This window comes from Schistocerca americana, chromosome 9 (assembly GCF_021461395.2).
Source record: "Schistocerca americana isolate TAMUIC-IGC-003095 chromosome 9, iqSchAmer2.1, whole genome shotgun sequence".
NCBI lineage: Eukaryota > Metazoa > Arthropoda > Insecta > Orthoptera > Acrididae > Schistocerca > Schistocerca americana.
This window is the reverse complement of record NC_060127.1, coordinates 54,433,836-54,458,033: the sequence shown is the minus strand read 5'-3', so window position 1 is coordinate 54,458,033 and position 24,198 is coordinate 54,433,836. Positions and strand designations below refer to the sequence as shown.

Here is a 24,198-nt window from a genome sequence, read left to right as displayed (position 1 = left end):
CTCTGTGGGCGATCCTACAAATAAATATTATTCGACTTTCCTGTAACACAAATATTCTTTTGAGTGAATATCAGCTGGACAGCTCCATATTTCAACCCCTTAATTAAAAAAGGTGTAATTTATTCCATGGTAGCCTTTAAAATTTTTAATGTTTGGCTAGCAATTATCTATGTGAAGTGGTTAAGGAGATATAAGCCACCACTGACTTTTCCACAGACAGAGTTAATGTGGTTTGTCCACCGACAACTTGTATCATCATACATACAAGAAATTTATTGCCATCAGATTTTGTTACTGAGCGTTTACATACATAATTAATATAGTTGTATTGTGAACTATCTGCTTTAAATCTCAGTAAGTGAGATTTAGTGACATTCACCTTGAGGCCCTGATCATTGTATTTTTTCTACTTTTCCTACACCACTAGTTCCTTACACTCTCTACCATAGAATAAAACTGAATTACCATTTGCAGAGCTTATTATATCAGGATTAATGGGATATGCAATGTCTTTCTTGTTACAAGGAAGAGAAAGTGACCAAGGATAGAGCCTTGATGTTCACCTTGTATTATTGTTTCACTCGTGGACTAAAAGTTAGTTAATTAGTTTCATGTGCGATGGATTATTTTACATGCTAAATCTTATTGACTCGGAGTGAGTCATTTTACAATCACATCTCAGATTAACTAGGAAATATGGTTATGTGCTGAAAATTTATGAGCATTCCTACCTGTCAAGTTTGGCACATTAGAATAATAGAAAATCTTCTCTTGAATAGAAGGAGTTGTCGAGGTGGAATGTTTTCACTTTGTTATCGGATTTTGCTTTGCTGTCTTTCAGATATTTTACATCACTAGGTAAGTGATGAAAAACTTTAGTTGCCACATTGTGTACCCCTCGCCCCCCGTGATAATTAATTCTTCAAGAAATGCTTAGATGGCAAAGACTTCTGTGCACTTTTAAAGGCATAATGTTCTTATTGCAACATACTACAAATTACTTGCTTTCGAATACTTTGGTGCATTCTTAATTTGGCTTTGTAATATTTCATTTTACATCTGGAGCACAATTTCTTTTGTATTGGCAGGAACAAGTATGAATTACTATGATTGCACATGACTTCCAAGACACTCCTAAGTGTCCTATGCCCCTAACTACAAATTATACTGCTAATGATAATGATGTAAATATTTTCTGAATGTTATTATTATTTGAAAATAAGCCTATTAGGACTGCATGAAGTACTTAGAGGTGAGCATTTGCCTTCCTTTGTGCCCATATTTCTTTCACGTTCCCTTCCTGTGGGCTTCCTTCCTCTCTTATGATCATGTCATTCCAGACTTCTTCTTCAGTTTCTCCTCTTGGTCAACATGTCATTTGTGAATTTCAGACCTAAATATTTTACAGTTTTGGACATCTTGTGGATTGATTCCCACTCATTTCAGATCAGTTTGGATATCACAAACCCATTTCATTGTGTCAGTTTTGGCTTTGCTCCTGCTGTCAAAAAATTTCTGTTTGTTTTGTAAGTCTGTCTAGCTTCATGCTTTTAATGTGCCCATAGAATCTTAACCTGCATTTTCAAATGTCACTATGTATATTTGTGTATTGTTAGAGTTCCTGAGTGCTTTGGAGTTGGTATTGTTTGTCTATAATGTTTCCAATGTCTGTTTTTCTAACCAGAATTAACATTTCTGATCCATAGAGTCAGCTGGTTTAATTACTGTATTGTAATGTCTGAGTTTCATGATACATTCCTTGTTGAAACTATTTTGGGTAACTCAATACGCAGTTTCCATCTTCTGGCATCTAATTTTGTTTGCTTTTCTTTCAATTCCATTTCACTCAATTGTTTGACTGAGCTATTCAAATTGCAGAACTAATTTAATTTTGCCATATTTTGTCTCCATGAATTTTTGTGTGTCTTTGTTGCAGAGCATGTACTCTGTCTTTTCATATCTGGGAACTGACTTTTTCTGCATTTTCTTTCAAGAGTTCAGTCTGATTTTGGGCTGATGAGATGTCATGAGGTAATACTGTTAGATTGTCTTCAAGTGCTAGGCAATCTGTAGATAACTTTCCTCTGCCTGAAGTGACTGGTTCATGAATTTTGAAATCTGACTTCTGTTTGCATCATTCTTGTATCACTTTCTCAAGAATGGAGTTGGAAAATAACTGTGACTGTCCATCTCCTGTTTTGATTTCAAAAGGATGTGGGCATTGTGCCATAAATTTAACCTTGGACTTTATATCTCTCAGTGTCTCTTTTATGATTACAAGTGTTTTCACATTTAGACATTGTTCTTTTAATATCTGGAAGAGTGATTCATAATCAGCTGAGTCATAGCTTTTTTGAAATCAACTAAAGTGCAGACTAAATTTTTGCTACAAATGCTGTGATGTCTTAGGATTAACTATAGGTTTAAGATTTGCTCTGGATATGAAAGGCTTGGTCTGAATCCTGCCTGATATTCTTAAATATTTAGTTCAAATTATTACAGTTCTCTGCAGTAAAATGTCATTTATCTTAGCATTCTAGCATTTTAAGTATTTATACCTGTATGATGACGCAACAGTACACTTACAAATACATGGAAGCCCAGTTTCCTAATACAGTGTCTTGTAGCAGATTTTCATACTTTTTACAGATCTCTTATGGTGTATGTCAGAAATTGCAGAATGCAGTTTTGGAAAAACTGATATTACGCTGTGTCATTTAATTTGTGTGAAATCGTTATGAGTTAATTTTAGAATCAAGTATCACTTACAGCAAGTCACTCTGAGCGATCCCATGGAACATCCTGTAAACTGCCTCTGTGAACTCGGAAAGTGTAGCTGGTTTCAAATCCTCCTTGTAACAGTTGCTGTAGCCAGTTTGATTTGATTTTATATGGAACTTCTCTAATAAGTCATCACCTGTAAGCAACAGATAAATAGTGCTGCAGAATTAGCGCCTAAAATTAAAGAAGGGGTAAACTCAAATATTTTTAAATAAACAAATAAAAGATGGTATCATAAAATTTTTAATTGGGACAGGTATACTTTAGTGTAGTTGTGTCGAGTCTTTGTTCTGTAAAGAGTATCCTCCTCACTATTCTCTCTACCTCTCCCACAGTGCTATTTCCCCACGCACACAATCTGTTCATTATCCTTACCTGTCCCTGTTCCAGCCCTGTTACTAACCTGTTGCCCTGAGACTCATGTCCCTGCAATGGACCTCAACGCAAGACCTGTCCTGTACTTTCTCCCTCTACTGTCCACTCCAGTCCTGTCACTGGCATTTTCTACCCCACCAAAGGCAGGGTCACATGTGAAAGCAGCCATATAGTCAACCAACCTAGCTGCAACCACTTTATGTGTTTCTACTTGGACTTGACCGTTAACCAAGCTCTCTGCTTGCATAAATGACCAACCCTAAGCTGTAGCCAGTTGACAGCTGGACCACCCAGATACCAAACATACTGCACAGCACTGTGTGCTTAACTTCAAAGACTGCTTCACAGCCCACACCAATGGTTTGTCAGTACTAATGCCAGATTTTCTGAACTGCACAGGTGGGAAGTCTTCCTATAACACATCCTTTAATCCCATAACATGGTGCTCACATCACAGCCCACTGTCCTTCCCCATCCCTATCCGACTAGTTTCATTTGATTCTATCATAATCTGATACATAAAAAAACTACTCACAAAGCAGCAGCAGGAAAAAACACATGTAGAGGTACAGAAATTTGCAAGTTTTCAGAGCAGTGGCTTCTTCTCCTGTACATGTGTTCAAAAGGATCAAATGTAATGTGTGATGGTATTCATCATGGCAAAAGAGAAGGGTTTGGTGTGTTAGAGGTGGTGGGAGTGGCAAAAAAGAAGCACATATTACATATTTCATTCAGTCCTTTCGAAAATGTCTACAGAAGAAGCCACTGGCTCCAAAAGCTTGTAAATTTCCTCCTGCCACCTCTTGGTGAGTAGGTTTTTTATTTATCCACTTACACGATATTTTGAAATATTGATTATTTTTGATAATCTATCTTAATTAATATACAGGGGGAATTGTCAGTATTCATGGTATGACAGGAATGCTCATTTGAAACAAAAACCTACTTATGGACATACGCCCTAATCTGAACAGTTTCTGAGACAGAAGACATTTAATGTACATTTAATTTTGTGCTGGTAGCTTGTATGTATGTATCTTATCCACTCAACCTTTTTGAAGTTTTATTCTAGCCCAACTTACCTCACTGCTTTCAACCTCTTTGCTCAGGATGTCTGCTGCCATTGAACTACCCACTGAATGCACAGTTTTCCATACTGTGTTCTGATTGAAGTTGTGTGAAGGATTGAGAGTGTCTCAGAGAGAAACATAGATTAACTGTGTTTGTACATATCCTGGGTAAAATATCACACATCTACAATAACGAGGAATATGCAGTTACAGTGTATGTATATGGCTACTGTGATGGTAGTGCTTGTGCTGCTGTCAAAGAATACCATGAGTTCTTTCTGATACATTGAATTCATGATTATAGGGTATTTACCAGAGTTTTTAGCACTTAGCATGAAATAAGTATTCTTCCAAGATCCCTTTTTCATCTGAACATGTAGTTAAACAACCTGTGCAGGAACAGTGACACATTGTTGAAATGGTGCTGCGTAGCCCATCTATCAGCATAAGATGACTTACTGCACATATCAGTGTCCCATGAACAAATGTATGGTGATCATTACATGTGGAAAACTTGTATCCATTTCACATAAGTATGTCCTAAATCTTGAAGTTGTTGAAAACACCACACACCTTAATTTGATACCAGGTAAATGACAATTGCCATTTACTTTCTTCAATTCTACTCACTGATGAAGCCACATTTACATGGAATGGAATCAACAACACATGTTGTAATCATTGATGGTTGCAGAAAAATTCACACACTATAGTGAGAATCAAATTTGAGTTTCACTTTTTGAACAATATGTAGTGCAAGGTGATCAGTAATGTGTTGGTAGGTCCAGTCATTTTAGAAGAGCAATTGGTGGGACAGAAATATTTGCAGTTTTTGGAAAATTCACTTATTTAACACCTTGTGAATGTTCCTTTGACCGTTTGGACGGCAGCATACCTCTAATATGAGGGATACGTTCTACAGTTTGCAATGTATTTGAGTGAACGTCTCAACTGCACTTACCATAATTGCTGGATTGGTATGGTAGTACCTATTAATTGGTCACCAAAATCATCAGACCTTATGCTATTAGGTTTTTGTTTGTAGGACTAGATGAAGTCTGAGGTGGACAAATGAAAGGTGAATACAAGAGATGAACTGCTTGGTTACATCATGGACGTTGCAAAGCACTCAGACAATCAACACAACATGTTCTCCCAAGACTGCACAAATCCATTGAAGTTGATGTTTGATATTCAAATGTTTATTGTGGACTGTACAACACCTGTAGTGTGAAATATATGATAATGCTTAGATGTAAATATGTTAAACTATTTATTTTCAATTGATACTTTGTAAAACACATGTTGTAATGTTTACTAACTGTTGTACGTGTGTATATTTGCAAACCTGACGATGTATTGAATAACACAGAAAAACAACAAAAAAACAAAAAAAAAAAAAACAAAAAAAAAAAAAATGTGCACTGAATGCATTCTATCTTGGAAACCGTTCAGAACAGGCCATATGCCAATACGAAATTTTGGTTTCGAATGATCATACCATCATGTCCTTAAATACTGACCATTCATTCTGTAACAGCCTGTATATATAAGGCATTGTCATTGTAAGTGCATTAGCATTAGTGGTAACCGGTTGTTAGTATATGCAAAAAATGTAGTCTACAGTGATTTCTTCTGCCTGTTATAGTATAGCTTGTCTCATTTCACACCCCTATAGTCCTCCTTCATTATGGTGTTTAGGGAATGCGATGCATGAATTAATGGAGACTCAGTAGTTTCTGAGTTAAAACAGAGGAATATAATAAGTTAATTCTCTTACAGTATAACAGGTTAACAAGGGTACTTACGCAGAATCTGTGAAATGAATTCCGTGTAGGTTATGTGTTCATGTTCTGCAATAACAATTCTACGAGCCTCTTGGTATGTCTTCTCGTCATCCCAGTGTGGGTTAATGGAAGACAGCTTGTCAGCCACCCTGTTGTGTTCTCGTAAATACAAATTTTGTAGAATCGTTAGTTGGGTGTTCTGGTTCACGCGCACATCACCTGCACATGTGACATTTTATATCATAGATTAAATGGGACACTGTGAAAATAAAATCAATTTTAACTTGTGGAATAAGGTCAGATTCATTTTCAGTTTTTCATTTAATGCATTTAGTTTCACTCATTGATACAAGATTGAAATATTAGAAATTCTGTAGACAAAACATACTGGCATAAACTCTTTTGCGTATCCATACAGGAAACTGCAGTTTCTCTGTATAATATTTTGTATATTGGGCTAAATCTATGTTTGAAATGAACTCCCATCTGATTCAGTTCTTATGTTTGTACTGTTTGTACCCACAACATAAGAAAGTACAGAACATTTGTGCTAAATTCCAATTATTAATGCAATGACATTTTTTTCTCAATCTCTCCTCTTTCCACACCCCCACACCCCTCCCCTGTAGCCAGGCTCTGTATAGACATTACAATACTGTTCCTTTATAATGCAAAGAAGTATCACTGAACAACACTTCCTCACATACAAAAAGTGCCCCATAAAAATAAATGACATGTAAAATTATGTACCTGCGATGAAGCATGTTCCGTTTGATGGCAGGCTACAGGATACCATTGAGTTAGACACTTGTGGCAACACCTTTCTGCCGTCAGGAAGGACCTGTTCAGTAAGCTTCCCACCTTCAAATTTTCTTATTTCATATGCACGCGTCTGGCTAGGGCCGTATATGAAAGAAGCATCAATAAGGTGATTTTCAGAATTAATCTGAAACAGATGGTGATGATTAGTTTCAGTCTGAATTTCTCTAAATGTCCCAGAAGAAACATCCAGTTGGTAACCAATATTTTAATATTGTAACTAACTATGTATATGTATCTAAAAACAAAGATGATGTGACTTACCAAATGAAAGTGCTGGCAGGTCGACAGACACACAAACAAACACAAACATACACACAAAATTCAAGCTTTTGCAACAAACTGTTGCCTCATCAGGAAAGAGGGAAGGAGAGGGGAAGACGAAAGGAAGTGGTTTTAAAGGAGAGGGTAAGGAGTCATTCCAATCCCGGGAGCGGAAAGACTTACCTTAGGGGGAAAAAGGACAGGTATACACTCGCACACACGCACATATCCATCCACACATACAGACACAAGCAGACATATTTAAAGACCAAATATGTCTGCTTGTGTCTGTATGTGTGGATGGATATGTGCGTGTGTGCGAGTGTATACCTGTCCTTTTTCCCCCTAAGGTAAGTCTTTCCGCTCCCGGGATTGGAATGACTCCTTACCCTCTCCTTTAAAACCACTTCCTTTCGTCTTCCCCTCTCCTTCCCTCTTTCCTGATGAGGCAACAGTTTGTTGTGAAAGCTTGAATTTTGTGTGTATGTTTGTGTTTGTTTGTGTGTCTGTCGACCTGCCAGCACTTTCATTTGGTAAGTCACATCATCTTTGTTTTTAGATATATATTTCCTACGTGGAATGTTTCCCTCTATTATAACTATGTATATGAACATACGTGTCAATTTTGTTTCAGTTTATGACTCTCAGACTATTCTGCATATTAATTAAAGCAGCCAAACAAGGAGGAACATTTCAGTTAGGAAAAACCACATGAAGAGGACCTTTGATAAAGAAAACTTGTTTTATTTTCAGCAGTAAGCTAAATAAGATAGAAAAATTTCTTGGTGACTGTGTCTTAAGTAACCAAATTTTGTCAAATTCTTTAACAATATTCAAGATGTCTTCAGTGAAACATTTCCTTGTGCCAAATAAATTAAAGTGGATCACCAAAAGCATAAGAATTTACAGTGAATGGAAAAGGAATTGGCACAAGAATAAAACTATAACACCAAAACTCTGATAACACTTTATATACTTATATTTAGAAGGAGTTGTTAAAGTAGAAAAACAAGTGCAAGTAAGAGAATAATTTTAAAATATAGAAATAGGATGAATATCAAGTGGTCAGCTGTTAAATCACGATTATGTGCTAAAATCTACAAATATTTTCAGAAATTGAGCTTGAGGGAAACATTGTTGTATGTTGAACTCTATGTCAGAGTGCTGCAAGTTTTCTTTAAAAATGAAGTGATAACTTGTATCACTGTAACAGAGTGTCACAATAAAGTAACTATCTTTGATCTTTATGAGAACTCTTGAGGGCCTTGACTGTTTGTTAAAAATTTCAATTAAGGATGTAGAAAATGCAAAATTATGATTAAAAATACCCACCAAAAATTCTCAAAGCGTTACCTAACATAATGACTTGTCTAGTCTTTGAATCAAGGCTGCTCCCTACAGGTAATGATGTACTCATTTCAAGAAAGTGATAAAGTGGATGGGAAATTAAAAACCTACCTCTTTTTTCTCAGCCACATCAAAAATATCTGAGGTATTTGCTGTTACACAAATCAAAAATTTCATTACAAAGTGTTACATTATTCTAACCAATCAGTTTGATTTTCAGGCAGGGAGGAGCTAAGTAGATACAGTACCCACCAAAAATTCTCAAAGCATTACCCAACATAATGACATGTCCAGTCTTTGAATCAAGGCTGCTTCCTACAGGTAATGAAGTACTCATTGCAAGAAAGTGATAAAGTGGATGGGAAATTAAAAACCTACCTCTTTTTTCTCTGCCACATCAAAAATATCTGAGGTATTTGCTGTTACACAAATCAAAAATTTCATTACAAAGCATTACATTATTCTAACTGATGTTTGATTTTCAGGCAGGGAGGAGCTAAATAGATACAGACATCAATTTTCTAGAGAAAATAGCAAAACATTAGAAAAGAGCAACAAAGTTACAGGAATATTCTGTGATCTCACAAAGCCTTTTGATTCTGTAATTGGCATATATTGTGTTTTTTGTGTTGTTTCTGGGAAGTTTTGACATGAATTGTTTGCTTGTGGAGAATAAGTAAACAAGTTAGGGGCAGCTTTCCACATAGCTTCAGTCCAACTTATGGGACAGAAAAGAGAGAGTTATCATCACTATAAATCAGAAAAAATTATTTGTCTGACTGGTAAACAAGATTCCACTCTGTGTTTCTAGATTCAATAAGAGACCCTGTCTTGTTTATGTTCTGTGTGTGATTTGCTGGTAGATATCAGTTTCCCATCAATTTTGTTTGCTTATGATACTCCTGTGTTAGTTGAAAATCAGGCTGCAGAAAAACTTCATGACTTGGTGATCAGTATTCTCAGTAGCTTAAAAACTTGGTCTCAGTGAAATAGGTTGAACATGAATATGTCTGAAACCTATATGGTGCAACTCAGAACCAAACAGTCAAATTGTGGCCTAGTTAAGATTACCCATAACAGTTGAAACAGACTGCCTACATCAAATTCTTTGGATTTAATTTAGCTATAAACACTGAGAGAAGGGCCAAAACATTGAAATCACCTGCTTAATGGTGTGTTTGTCCATCTCTGAAATGCAAAACTGCAGCAGTTATGCATTGCATGCATTCAAAAAGTTCTTGGTACATTTCTGGATATATGTGCCACCATTTTGCTGTGCACAGGTTGTGCATCTGCCATAAATTATGGCCAGGTGGCTTGTGGGCGCGGCATTGGAGATGTCATTGCCATGGGGAAAGAAATCAAGCATGTAGGGATGCAGGTCGTCCACAGTAATCTTCTCATAGCTCATAGCTCTCATGGTGCATCCAATTGGTCCTATGGAAGCCCAGGTAAATGTCCCCATAGCATAATACTGTCTCCGTCAGCCTCTGTTCACAGCACGGTGCATCTTTTCAGCAGGCATTTATTTTGATGATGGCACATCCGGATATGACCAATGACCTAGTCTGGCAAGAAACATGATTCATCCAGCCAGGTGACACATTTCCTATGATCCATGGTCCAAATGTCCACATTCCATGCCTACTGGAATGACAACAGATGATGTTGAGCCAATAGGAACACGTAGGAGTCATCTACTGAAAAGTCCCATCTTCAACAATATGCCTTGAACTGTGTGTTCCAAAATGCTTGTGCCCACACCAGCATTGTACTCCATCATGCAATCTGTCACAAATTTCTGCCCATTCTGCTTTACAGAGTAGGCAAGCATTCTGTGGTGAGACATGGATGACCAAAACATTGTCCCTTCACCATCCTTCTACCAGTTTCCATAAATGCCCATAATACCAGCACACAAATAGCACACCAGCTTTTCCATTTTGTTCATAGATGTCAGGTTGCAACACTCTGCATTCTGTTGAAGTTGATTATGTCAAAAAAATTTCCTCATTTGCAGTCTGTTTCATCACTACAATGATTCATCATTTGTCACTTGTTTGCCTATGTATTTTTCTTATTGCAGCTTGTGCTCATAGCTCCATCAGGTGGCATTAATCTGGTGGTGGGCGGTAGTCATAATATTTTAACTTATCAGTGTATCTGAGAAGTATGCATACATGGAGTGCCATACTTGGTAAACAAGTTAGCAGCTTTGCATTTGCGATGCATATATTATCAATTTTAATTGGCATGGACACATTAAGAGTAACATATAATAATTGTTTTTAATCTCTACTTAAGCATAATATTCATTTTTGAAGAATTTGGGTAACACAGCGTGGATACTACAGATACAGAAAAAAAAAACATTCAGAACATGTGATTTGTACATCATAAAGAATCATGTCAGTCCTTTCTATGTCTGTTTATGGAATTGTTATCATTTTGCACATACATACAATGCGATAAACAAAGAAAGCTTTATGTATCCCACATGCCAACTCAGAGTATACTTTCCGGATCCTCAATAGTGAACAGTTTTTTGCTTATGAATTCTAATTATGTTTATAGTAATTAAAATGGGACAGGTTACTTGCCCCCACTAAGTAAATATAGCTTTTTATTCTTTGATATTGCATTTTAATGTTGTATTAGTCATTATTCACATAAAAAGTACTGTTACTATGATGTACATTACTGATGTGTCTCCTGTACACAAACCAAATGTTTTGCAGATTTTCGTCACATGATGAATAAAGTGCAGTCCTCATAAAGTAGTAATGTATCTTGCTAAATACATGCTTAATTACTTACTGTCTCTGCTGGACCTAAGATACCTCCAAAAGTGTAAGTCTTCATAGATCTTGCCACACTCATACATGTCACCCCTTTGTCTGCATAGTACTCATCATTGCGTGGTATCCTAGCTGGGTAACAACCAACGCTGATGTTCTTACATGGGAGAGGAGATGCGTTATATGAGCAACATTCTATCCCAAGCCCATCTGCAATTAAGAATGTAAGACATTTTATCATATTTATAACACATTAAATTTGTGTGGTGTTAATACAACACATAACATTCCAGTAATTGCTACAGTGGTAGTGTAATCATTATTGCAATCCCAGTTAACTCCATTGTTTGCCATTGTGGTCTCCTGAACAAATACACATAACAATACTTATCATTCCATTTAAAAGATTCCAAAGTACAGCATGTCCAGTTCCTTTGGTTACAGTAAAGAAATATTATATTTTTTCCTTTTACAATTTGATTTCGGACAACAATTTCTTAAAAAAATATCAGGATTACTTCACGGGCTATGTTTTCCAAATCCTTATTAGTCAGACAGCAATTCGTGATCTGATGATCCCTATAGTGTTGTGAATTTTACTGAAGCACTTGAGATTTAACATTTAAGAATTTCATGAACTAGAAAATTTTTGACCTCACTAGTAAACTCTTGATGGAACATTAATTTATATACTAACTTATGTTACTAGGTATCGTGAAAATAGAAATGCTTTTAATTTTACCTAATAGTCTTAAAGTGTTGTTAATTGAAAGATCTGATTCTTTATATAAAAAGATAGTAATGTAACAATGTGATGTCATCCAAAAAGTGAGGTGCCGAAGCAAGCTTGGTCGCTTATGATGGAACTACAAGTAAACATAGTTGCTACTAGAAGCAATGAAAAATGTAAGACAGAGGTGTAGACACACCCAGAACAGTTTCCATATGTCATCGCATCTGCTCACTTACTTACACCTACATGCAGTGCCACTCAGCCCAGTTAGCACTGTGTCTCTAGCAAACCAGAAATCAGCATAAAAGTTTGTAGTTGGTTGTACTCTGTGAGAAGGGACTAGTATCTTGTTCTACATCAAGGTATGCATTAATGTTGAATAACAGTAATGAATACTTATGATATTCTTGTGGACATGGATTGTTACAAAGTTATTTCATCTGGTTCAAGTTGTAATATTTTTGTGTTGTCGTAACATGTCAGTCAAACCAGAACTAAAGCTAAGAACCCACCGTGGTACTGGCGAGCGTTATTTTGTCTGGTACAACTGTTTCAATGACATTCCAATAAAGTCGGAGCTGATTAATTAATAACAGTTGTCAAAAAGTCATACAAACTATGCTGAGCTACAAGGAAATTTGTGTTAATTATGCTATTAACTAAAATTACTGTGTGAAGTAAAACCACTTACAAAATTTTTGAAGTATTAGTATAAATATGTCCTAACTTATACTACATAGAATGAGGTGGATTGGGAATTGCACATTGTTGTCAGTAACATGATTCATCAGATTGGACTATGAATAGTGTGGTGTCACCGCCAGACACCACACTTGCTAGGTGGTAGCCTTTAAATCGGCCGCGGTCCGCTAATATACGTCGGACCCGCGTGTCGCCACTATCAGTGATTGCAGACCGAGCGCCGCCACACGGCAGATCTAGAGAGACTTCCTAGCACTCGCCCCAGTTGTACAGCCGACTTTGCTAGCTATGGTTCACTGACAAATTACGCTCTCAATTGCCGAGACAATAGTTAGCATAGCCTTCAACTACATCATTTGCTACGACCTAGCAAGGCGCCATTATCATTTGCTATTGATCTTGTAATTCATGTATCTTCAAGAGCGATGTTCACCAATTATGGATTAAAGTTAAGTATTCCAGAAGCTACGTACTTTATTTGCTAGTATTCATTACTTGACCTGTTCCAGACCTCACGCCAGCCTGCGTGACCTTAAACGCGTGCATTTCGGCCTCCTCTAGCAACACGGTGTTGGCTCTTCTGCCAACACTACATTGGCGATGAGTGTAAAAATGGTGTTCTTATCTATACTGCCCTGATTTCATTGTGTAATGGCTTCGCCACAATCTCCAGATGTACTGTCCGAATTTTATCGCTTACAGAATCAGCAGACGCAGGCCATGCTGGATGCCCTTGGACAGCTCGTCCAGGGTCAACGTGCAATGCAAAACGACATGGCAGCCGCCGCTCCACCGCTACTGCCACCACGACACGCAGTTGCACCACCTTTTTGTCCTTTTGATGCGGCACTGGAAAGCTGGACGGAGTGATCACGCCAATTTGGATTCCATCTCGTCCCCTACAGAATTCAAGGTAATGAGCGGCATCCTTATCTTCTTTCATCCATTGGCGTCCAAACGTACCGTGTGATAGTGAAATTATTTCCCCGACGCGATGTAGCAACTCTGTCCTACAACGAAATTTTGTCTGCATTAGATGCATATTTCAAAGAATCAGTCAATGTAGTTGCAAAAAGGTATACCTTCTTTCTTACAAAACGTACGGCAGGTCAGACTAATAGGGAGTGGGTTGCAACTTTGCAAGGCCTTACTAGTGATTGTGCTTTTGAGTGTCAATGTGGACTCACTTATTCAGATACTATGGTGCGTGATGCAATTGCACAGAACGTTTCTGATGTTCGTATAAGGGAACAGATTTTGAAACTAGTCAATCCCTCCCTTCAACAAGTGATAGACATATTGGATCGGCAGGACACACTTGACTTTGCTCAGGAAGCATTTGAAACTTCACCAGCCGTGTGTCACATTAACCGGCCCGTCGGGCGAGCTACACGGAACAGTAAACAGCCCTCGTGCCTGTCCGCGCAGCTGCCACCAAACTCTCTGCCACGTGTCCCACACCGGCAAGCAAATGCAGTGAGATCATGCCCGCGGTGTGCTACTAGACATTCGCGTGAGAATTGCCCGTCACGCCAGGCTATTTGCTTTTTCTGTAATAAAAAAGGACATGTTCAAAGTGTTTGCCAGAAAAAGCTCAGAACGGACACTCACAACCATTCCAGGCCCTTTGCTTCGCGCCGGAATCGGAATCGAACCCGGAATACTCAGGCTCGTGAACCTTCGCCCATGGAAATTCATGTAGTTCATTCCACTCCGCCCAGTGCCACTCTCGCTAACAGTGACTGTGTTCGTCCCACAAATAGTGTGCGTCGACATCGCCGGAAATCCCGTCACGTCGCAAGTGATTCTGTACCGGTGTTACTTCACGGTGCACGAGACAGTCGCTCTTGTCGTCAACAGGACAATAAACTTTTTGTAGACTTGGACATAAATGGCAAAGTGATACCGTTCCAGCTCGATACCGGAGCTGCAGTTTCACTGATCAATCAAGACACGTACAAACAGCTGGGCACACCTCCGTTACATGCCGCAAATGTTAAGTTACGTAGTTATTCAGGACAAGCTATCCCTGTGTTAGGACAGTGCAGCCTTCTCGCAACATACAAGGGACAAACAAAACTTGTGTCATTTTATGTACTTCGTTCTCCTTCTGCTGTGAACTTGTTTGGTTTAGATTTATTTCAGTTGTTTAACTTGTCTATAGTCAATCAGGTCCTATCAGTGAACCAGACTGTGCCTTCAGACAGTGTTTCTCGTCTATGTGAAGAGTTTGCAGACATTTTTGAACCGGGCCTCGGTTGTGCTAACGACTATAAATTTTTCCGAGCGCGCAATGTTCCCCAAGCATTGAGTAATGCGGTCACAAAAACATTACACGAGTTGGAATCACAAGGTGTGATTGAACGTGTGCAGGCTTCTCTCTGGGCATCACCCTTAGTAATTTTGCCAAAACCTTCCGGAAAATTGAGACTTTGTGTGGACTTCAAGGCAACAGTGAATCCACAACTAGTGACTGCAACTTTTCCTTTACCCCGCCCGGAAGATCTTTTTGACAAACTGTGCCCGGGTAAATATTTTTCGAAGTTGGACCTAGCAGATGCGTACTTGCAAATACGGGTGGACGAGGAATCCCAGCACGTTTTGGTGGTTAACACGCATCTTGGTTTGTATCGATTCAAAAGACTGCCATTCGGGTGTGCATCCGCCCCTGCATTGTTTCAGCAATATTTACAAACTGTTTGTGCCTCGGTCCCTACTGCAGCAAACTATCTGGACGATATTGTGATTTGCGGAAAGACGGAAGAAGAACATTTAGCCAATCTCAGAACATTATTTCAGGTCTTGCGACAAAATGGTCTTCGCTTGCGGAAGGACAAATGTGTGTTTTTTGCTCGTGACTTACCCTACCTGGGAAATGTACTCAATGCCCAAGGCATACATCCCAGTCCAGAGCACCTCCGTGCCGTACAAGACTTGCCTTCGCTGCAGAATTTGAAGCATCTACAGAGTGTGCTGGGAAAAATCAATTATTATCATCGCTATGTGCGCCACGCCTCTTCCATTTCAGCTCCGCTTCATCGCTTACGCCGTAAAGGTGTTCTGTTCGTCTGGACGACGGAATGCGAACGCGCCTTTCGCCAGTTGAAATCGGCGTTGCTTTCCAATACTTGCCTTACGCTGTTCGAACCCCAAAAACCCCTTTTGTTGATGGTAGATGCATCGGATTTCGGGATCGGTGCCGTGCTTGCGCACAAAGATGGGTCACATGATCGCCCTATTGCCTTTGTGTCCAAATTGCTCTCGTCTGCGCAAAGAAATTATTCACAGATCGAGAAAGAAGCATTGGCTCTCGTATTTGGTGTTACTAAGTTTCATGATTTCTTGTATGGTCGTCACTTTACCATCATCACAGACCACAAACCTTTGACATCGCTTTTTCATCCGAACAAGCCTGTACCTTCACGTACAGCGCAGAAATTCATTCGCTGGTCGATTTTCCTCTTGCAATACCGCTCCGATATCTTGTATCGGTCCACTGCTAAGCATGGAAACGCCGATGCGTTGTCCCATTTGCCTGTTGCTGAGGATAGAGCATTCGATTCTTCCGAACTTACTTGCATGTTCATTGATGCGGAAACCGATGACGTGGTCGAATCGTTTCCGATTGATTTTCGTCGTGTAGCTACAGCCACGACTGCTGACCCTGTCCTTGCTCCCGTTTTGCGTTTTATTGCTACGCAATGGCCCTTATCAAAATCACGGATCGAGGATCCGTTGGTTCGCCGATTTTTTGCTCACAAGGAGAGACTTTTTGTTCCACGTGGTGTTTTGCTGTTGCGTTCTGATAATGATCAGTCCAGGGTCGTGGTCCCACGTTCGTTACAGTCCTCTGTCTTACGGCTTCTCCACCAAGGACATTGGGGTATAGTGCGAACGAAACAACTTGCTCGTCAGCACTGTACTTGGTTCGGAATCGATGCTGCGATTACGAATATGTGCTCTTCTTGCATGGCGTGTGCCGAATAACAATCCGCACCACCGCGGAAATTCTTTACATGGCCGAAAGCCACTACCCCTTGGCAACGCTTACACATCGATTTTGCTGGTCCATTCTGGAATGCTCGATGGTTGGTTGTGGTAGATTCATTCAGTAATTTTCCTTTTGTTGTCTGGATGTCTTCCACGACGTCATCTGCCACCATCCAAGTGTTATCTGCTATCTTTTGCATTGAAGGTCTTCCACAGACTATTGTTTCCGACAATGGCCCACAATTCACGTCCACAGAATTTAAGTCATTCTGCAAGGCCAATGGTATTCAACATCTGACATCTGCGCCGTTTTCGCCTCAGTCAAACGGTGCCGCTGAACGATTGTTCCGGGCTTTCAAGTCACAGATGTTGAAGTTGAAAGAGTCGCATTCTTGGGAGGACGCGTTATTGCTCTTTTTGTCCTCGTATCACTCTCAGCCCCGAGATGGTCGCTCGCCGGCTGAGTTGCTCCATGGTCGTCCTCATCGAACCTTGATGTCTTTGCTACATCCGCTGCATCAGGTTCCTGTGCAGCGGTAGCCACCTGCTTTTGCTCCAGGCGACGTTGTATACTATAGCAACTATCGAGGTTCACGGCGTTGGCTTGCAGGGCGAATTCTTCGCTGCCTCGGCCGCGCTATGTATCTGGTTTTGGGGGCCTCTGGTGAGGTGCATCGGCATCTCAATCAGCTGTGCCTCTGTCGTCACACGGGTTCTGCCGCTCCCCATCTGCTTTCAGCGATGGTGCCGTCTGGTCAGCGCCCTGGGGCCCCATCTATTGGCTTGCCTCATCCTCAGGTGTTACCGACGCTGCCTTCCATTTTGTCCCATGGCGATGCGCCGCCACCGCCGCCTGTTCTCCCACCTGTGACGCCCGCAGTGGATGCGTCGCTGCAACCGCCGGGCGCCTCCCTGGGTCACGCACAGCCGATCGCTTCCCGTGACCAGTTGTCCTTCACCATGGACTTCTTGCCCGCTCCGGACCACATGGCGTCTTCATCCGTCGGGTGCCCCGCCCCGATGGAGGTCGACTCTTCGGCCCCTCCTGTCTCTCTACGGGCGCATACACCGCATGTTGGCGTGCACCCTGGACTAGGTTTTCAGGCGTTTCCTAGCTCCCCTCAGACCGAATGGCAGGGTGCGGGTGGCACAGCCTCGCCTGTTAGGCTCCCCACCTCATCGCATACGTCAACATGGGGTCCTCCCCACGGCGGGCGGAAGCCTTATAACACAACCGTACGCCGATTTGCGGGGGAGGAATGTGGTGTCACCGCCAGACACCACACTTGCTAGGTGGTAGCCTTTAAATCGTCCGCGGTCCGCTAGTATACGTCGGACCCGCGTGTCGCCACTATCAGTGATTGCAGACCGAGCGCCGCCACACGGCAGGTCTAGAGAGGCGTCCTAGCACTCGCCCCAGTTGTACAGCCGACTTTGCTAGCGATGGTTCACTGGCAAATTACGCTCTCATTTGCCGAGACGATAGTTAGCATAGCCTTCAACTACGTTATTTGCTACGACCTAGCATGGCGCCATTATCATTTGCTATTGATCTTGTAATTCATGTATCATCAAGAGCGATGTTCACCAATTATGTATTAAAGTGAAGTATTCCAGAAGCTACGTACTTTATTTGCTAGTATTCATTACTTGACCTGTTCCAGACCTCACGCCAGCCTGCGTGACCTTAAACACGTGCATTTCGGCCTCCTCTAGCAACACGGTGTTGGATCTTCTGCCAACACTACAAATAGCACTTCCCCCTCCCCACAAGCACCCCCTTCTCATCCCCCCAATGAGCTTTAATTTGTTAAAACTTGATAAGACAGTTATGATGTCTACAGTCAGAATTATACATAAGAAATGCATGGCAGAAAATGTACATTCTGTATGAAGTATAAATATTTCAATATGTGAGGTTTTGGACAATCATCCATGGATGTGCTCATTATTGAATAAAAACAAATACAAAGGGTATCTATAAAGTAACAGATGTTTTGAAATAAAAAAAATTAATGATATGGTTAAACCAAATTTTATTATACACATTTTAAAGGTACAGGCTTAAGCCATTTTTCTGCATAATCACCAAGCACTTTCTACACAATCACCAAGCACTTATCATACAATGGCACAGGTTTTTCAACACCATTTCTGTAGAAATGTGTCACCCACAATTGCAACCACTGATTTATACCAGAATGCAGTTGGGCATCAGTATCAACGTGTTGTGTAGCGAGCCATGTCTTCAATGCTGGGAAGAGGTGGCACATACTTGGTGCCAAATTCGGACTGTAGGGTGAATGATCACACACCTCGCATCCAAAACACCATAGAAGCTCTCAGGCACGATAGGCCATGTGTGGATGTGTGTTTTTGTGAAAAAACAAAACTTTTGTACTAAGTTTTCCCAGTCCCTGGTTTTGTATCGGCCACCTTAACTTTGTCAGTGTTTGACAATAACTCTCTGAGTTAATTGTTGTGCCACATTGAAGGTAATGAAAGAGACTCACTCCCTTAGAGTCCCAAAATGCAGCAGCCATAATCTTTCTTGCCGACAGTGTTTGCAAACACATTCTTGTTGTTTTGGGAGAATTTGTATGTCCCTGTTCTATTGACTGCCTTTCTGTTTCACAATTGCCATGCTTCATCCCCAGTTATGATATGGTCAGTAACTTAGTTACCATTTCTCTCATAATCTTTGAGAAAAGTGAGTGCTGCAGCTTGTCTCAATTTTTTTGTGGTCCTCCATTAGGATTTTGAGAACCACCTAGCACACTGATTTTCATCACCAATTTGTCACTCCCAAGCCTACCACACCACTGCAGTCCTTATTGGTATAGTCATTTTTAAAATCATTGCATCATTGCCTCACTTAGCTTCCACTCATTATTCCTCTTCTATACAGACCACAAAGGTCGTGATAAATTTCAACTGGTTTGCAGTTTTTTTGCCAAAAAATCACAGAATGCACTTCACAAGTGGGGAATTTTCTATTGCAGTGCACATTTTAACACATCACAGAAAGCAAAAGTAGTGTAGGCACAGACCATACGCTGCCATTGCTGAATGCGTATTGAGTGGAGGAACCTCATGGCACCAATATGGCAGCTGTAGCACTGCTCACAGCCATGATAGACAAAAATGTCTGTTACTCTCTGGATAGCACTCATAAAATGCAAAAGTTTTTCAGCCTTAACTTTATTGCTTATGAAAACCCCTATCATGAACTGTGTAATTTATTGAAACAGTGAAAAACTAGCAGTAGTTGAACAGTGAACATTAGAACATTATTAGGTTATAACTTTGCACACTGTGGGAAATAAGCAATATGGAGCATTGGCTCTTGATTTTAAAAACGGTTTTGGTTCAGCAGCACTTCAACACTCCATATAAAAAATATGTTGACAGTGGATTATATAGCATGACTGAGGACTTAGTGATGGGCACAAGGCAACACATCATCCTTGACTATTGAGACGTTCTCAGACTCATGAGCAACTGCTGGTGTTCCTCAGGGAAGGATGAGAGGGCTATTACCATACATGTTCTTTTTCTTCAGTGCCTGTCCCACCACTGCATTGTCTGCTAGCAATAGGTCATGATCAACCCATGATTAGACAGTTGTTTTATTCTAATTCTGTGGCTGGTAACCCCAAGGGGAGTAAAGGTTGTGCACACTGAGTCTGTGAACTGTATTACTTTTTTCCACTTGTACAGGTATTCATATATTTGTGTGCTGTGTATCAGATACAAAGATTGTGAATAAGTCTGGCACTTACCAATAAAAGTTGGAAAAACCAACTGAAATCCACACTCAGGCTGCCTGGTAAACCAAACAAACAGTTGATCTGGTTTACCAGTTGGGCCTTGGTTTGCCTCACCTTTGTAATATCATCGCCACAGCGGGCAACAAAAGTCTCTGCATTATGGTTCGTGTTTGATGAAATTATTATAATTCTTTGTTTGTGTTACAAGTCATTTTTTTCATTGATCAGAAAGCGTGTTTGTGACACTGTCTTTGCTGCTTACTCCACCTTCAGGGTTCACAGTGAAAGAGTGAGAAAATTATCATTGTAGATACAGGGACAGCTTAGATGTACTCATTAGTCTGTCTGACTAACATATGCATCACTGCATTACTTTATGTATTTTAAATAGTTTCTGTTAGAAGCTACAGAATTCTCAGATTGGGATCAGCTGACAAAATTAATCTCAAAATGTTGGGTCTTACAGTCTAACAGCAAAACACTCACCTGGGAATCAAGAGATTGTATAACAAACTGCATTTAGACCACAGAATATTTGAGTTTTCCTGTAACTTAGCCTTTACTTCTGAATGATGTAGAATTCACCAGGAACAGCACACTGTTCTGAGTCCATGTTAAACTGTAGAGCCCTTTCACCAGTAGGACTACATGGTAAGGTTAGAGGCATGGAAATTACCGATTTGGTGTCAAATTGATCATCATCATCATCATCCTCAACAACAACAACACAATGTCTGTGTGAAGAAATATATTTGTCAGTTGCTAAGAATGAATGTGGCTATGAGGTGACTATGATGTGACTGTGACATCTTTGTCTCACAGGTTGATGTTTACGCTGAACAAGTGGATCCAGACAAGTGCTGTTTACATATTCTTATGTTGGCAGATAACATTAGCCATAATCTTAGATTTTTGTAACCAACATAATGGCTGTGTGCAAGAGATTGTTATCGAAAACACGTTTTTCTAATACTAGTATCCACGCAGGTCTTGACAAAATATGAAGCTGAAGTAAACAGTAAAAGGATCTGTATTACGAGAATTACAAGTCTTTACACATCAGAAGATTAAAAAATATGGTAATTTGTGATTGCATGATTAATTACTTACAATTTATATACTCAGAACATGAAATAATTTGATATTTTCAGTCATGCGGAAGACTGATATTTCTGTAGGATGTTATGAACTACTTTTTCTCTAGAGGGGGGGGGGGGGGGGGGGGAGGACTGTATGTAAAATCATTGATAATATAAAATAGATTAACGTACTGTTTTGGTGAGTAAAACTAGCACCAGGTTAGATTAATCACAGTATACAGGGTGTGATAAAAAGGTAATGATAATTGTTTTCTCATAATGAGTCTTCATTTATTCATCAACATCAAGTGTGTCCCCTTTAAAGTAGTCCCATCAGATATCATACACACGTGCTAGCATTTTTTCCAATCTTAGAAACACTTCTGGAACTGACTTTTTGTTATTGTGTTCTGTTCCTTCAGCAATTCTGTTTTTATATCATCAATGATGGCAAAATGACATCCTTTCATGGCTTCATTCATCCCCAGGAATAGAAAATAAGCTGCAGGGACCACGTCCCATGAATATAGTGGCTGAGGAAACATAACAGTTTTGTTTTTTGCCAAAGATCATAAGCAAGTGTTGAAGTGTGAGTGGAAGCATTGTCTTGATGCAATTACCATGAGTGGTCTTGCCACAATTCTGGTTGTTCTGTTCGGATTGCCTCACACAGACAATGTATAACATCCAGGTAGTATTCTTTATTGACTGTATGACCAGAAGGCAGGAACTTATGATGCACTATCACATTGTAGTCAAAGAAAACAGTGAGAAGAACCTTCACATGTGATGGAACTTCTCAAATATTTTTTCGTTCTCTTCACACAGCTTCCATTGGGGTGATTGGGCCTTTGTTTTGATATCACACCCATACACCCATTTTTTGTCACCTGTTCACCCACAAGCTCCTTTACTAATTCTGGATCATTGTTGACTTCATTCGGCAACTCCTGAGAGATGTCTGAATGATGTTTTTTCTGGGCAAAATTCAACAATTTTGGAACAAACTTTGCTGCTAAATATTTCATGCCCAAAACATTCAAAAATTTCTTGGAATGAGCCAAAAGATATTCCAACATCATTAGCAACCTCTCTGATGCTGGTTTGGCAATTTTCCAGAGCCAATTTCTTTACTTCCTCCAGATTGTCATCAGTAACTGATGTGCTAGGATGTCCAGGGCAGTCGATGTCTTCAGTGTTTTGTCAACCCTCTTTGAACACAACAGCCACAATAACATTTTGAATGTGGTGCTGCAATTATTCAATTTTTCAAGAAAATGCAAATTCTTTGATCCAGCTTTTTCTAAAGTAAAAATTTGCCAACCACTCAAAAACTCATTTAACCTTTTTGACTTCAACAGTAAACTAAATATTGAAATCTACTGAAAATCCAAATGCACGCCAGGAACACATGTACCAAAAACATAAAATAATTTTAAAATTAGATGCATGAAGCCCACAAAATTAAAAAAATACCTGTTACTTTTTTATTACACCTTGTGTATGGCGAAGTACAATGCCAGTGGTCACAGGTGAGTATCACAGGATTTGCTGCATATGTGAGTACAAAAAAATGAGGAATATTATTTTTGTTTGGCACATTTTGTTCTCCAAGACTGTGTAACCTGCTATCTTCTCTTTGTTAGAACCAAACTGGGTCATCATAAATGTTGTTCTAAAAATTGGTGTAACACTGAAATTTGTAAAAAAAGGAAGACAGTACTACTCACTAAATCCAAGCCAGTCAGAACTAAGTGCAGAATCATGTGCTATTAGCTGTCCATACTGCATTACCAGCAGAGTATTTGTTTCATCGTCAAAATCACCAGTCGGCAGTAAGTGCTGTCTGAGAATTCTGGGATTTGGCAACTCTTTGCCTGTTACTGACTTCTTTGGTGCATTGATACCTGCCAAGAAGAGAGACATATCATCATTATTCTAAAGGTTACATTGAAACATAGGTCTCCAAAGAGCTCAGGTATTCTTAATATACAGAGATGACCTTAAATTGTTACTTCTGCCAGTTAATGTAAGACTTGAATTTTACACATCACTAAAGCCTCTCCCATATTATAAAATTTATGGAATGCAGTGTATGAATGAATGAATGTAAATGAGAATTCTGTTGTAACTGATTTTTATTGTTAAGAATTAATACCATTAAGGAGTTAATGTACTGGGGAATAAATTAAAAAATTTAGAAATTCCAAGATATTTGAAGAGGTCTTTGTAACACATGTGGTTCTGCACTTTACAAAGCTCTCTTAGTGCTTGGTTTAGCTTGTGTAGGACAGTACGCAAGCTATTAGGTTGGTGCATAGTTAGTAGCACTTTCCATAAGTTTAATAAATACAACAGGTACACATAACAGGAGCCACATTAGTCATCAATAATACATTCTCCTTCACTATTTCAACAGTCTATCAATGCTGGGGTAAGTTTTTGATTCCACAGCTGTAGAAATCACGTGGGTTTGTTGTTGAGAACTCATGTTTAGAACATATTTTAATCCAACAAGGAAGTTCCTTGAAAGTTGTTCAATAGAGAGCGAAAAAGGTGAAAATATGAGAGTGCAACATCGGGTGAATAAGGGAGGTGTGGAATGACTCCCCAATCCAACTCCTGTATAGCATTGTTTGCAGTCTAGCAGAATGCGGGTGGGCATTATCGTCGAGTAGCATCA

At 39.6% G+C, this 24,198-nt stretch overlaps 1 protein-coding gene across 1 annotated transcript in view; it reads right to left on the bottom strand.

Annotated features, from left to right (window-relative positions):
• Window positions 1-24,198, bottom strand: part of LOC124551034 (peroxidase-like) — a 151,863-nt gene that overhangs the window by 37,079 nt on the left and 90,586 nt on the right. The window contains exons 5-9 of the mRNA XM_047125889.1: window positions 23,246-23,422; window positions 11,261-11,451; window positions 6,764-6,959; window positions 6,035-6,232; window positions 2,770-2,917 (exon numbers count right to left, since the gene is read on the bottom strand). Coding sequence (XP_046981845.1) covers window positions 2,770-2,917; window positions 6,035-6,232; window positions 6,764-6,959; window positions 11,261-11,451; window positions 23,246-23,422 — 910 coding nt within the window. The remainder of the gene's footprint in view (window positions 1-2,769; window positions 2,918-6,034; window positions 6,233-6,763; window positions 6,960-11,260; window positions 11,452-23,245; window positions 23,423-24,198) is intronic.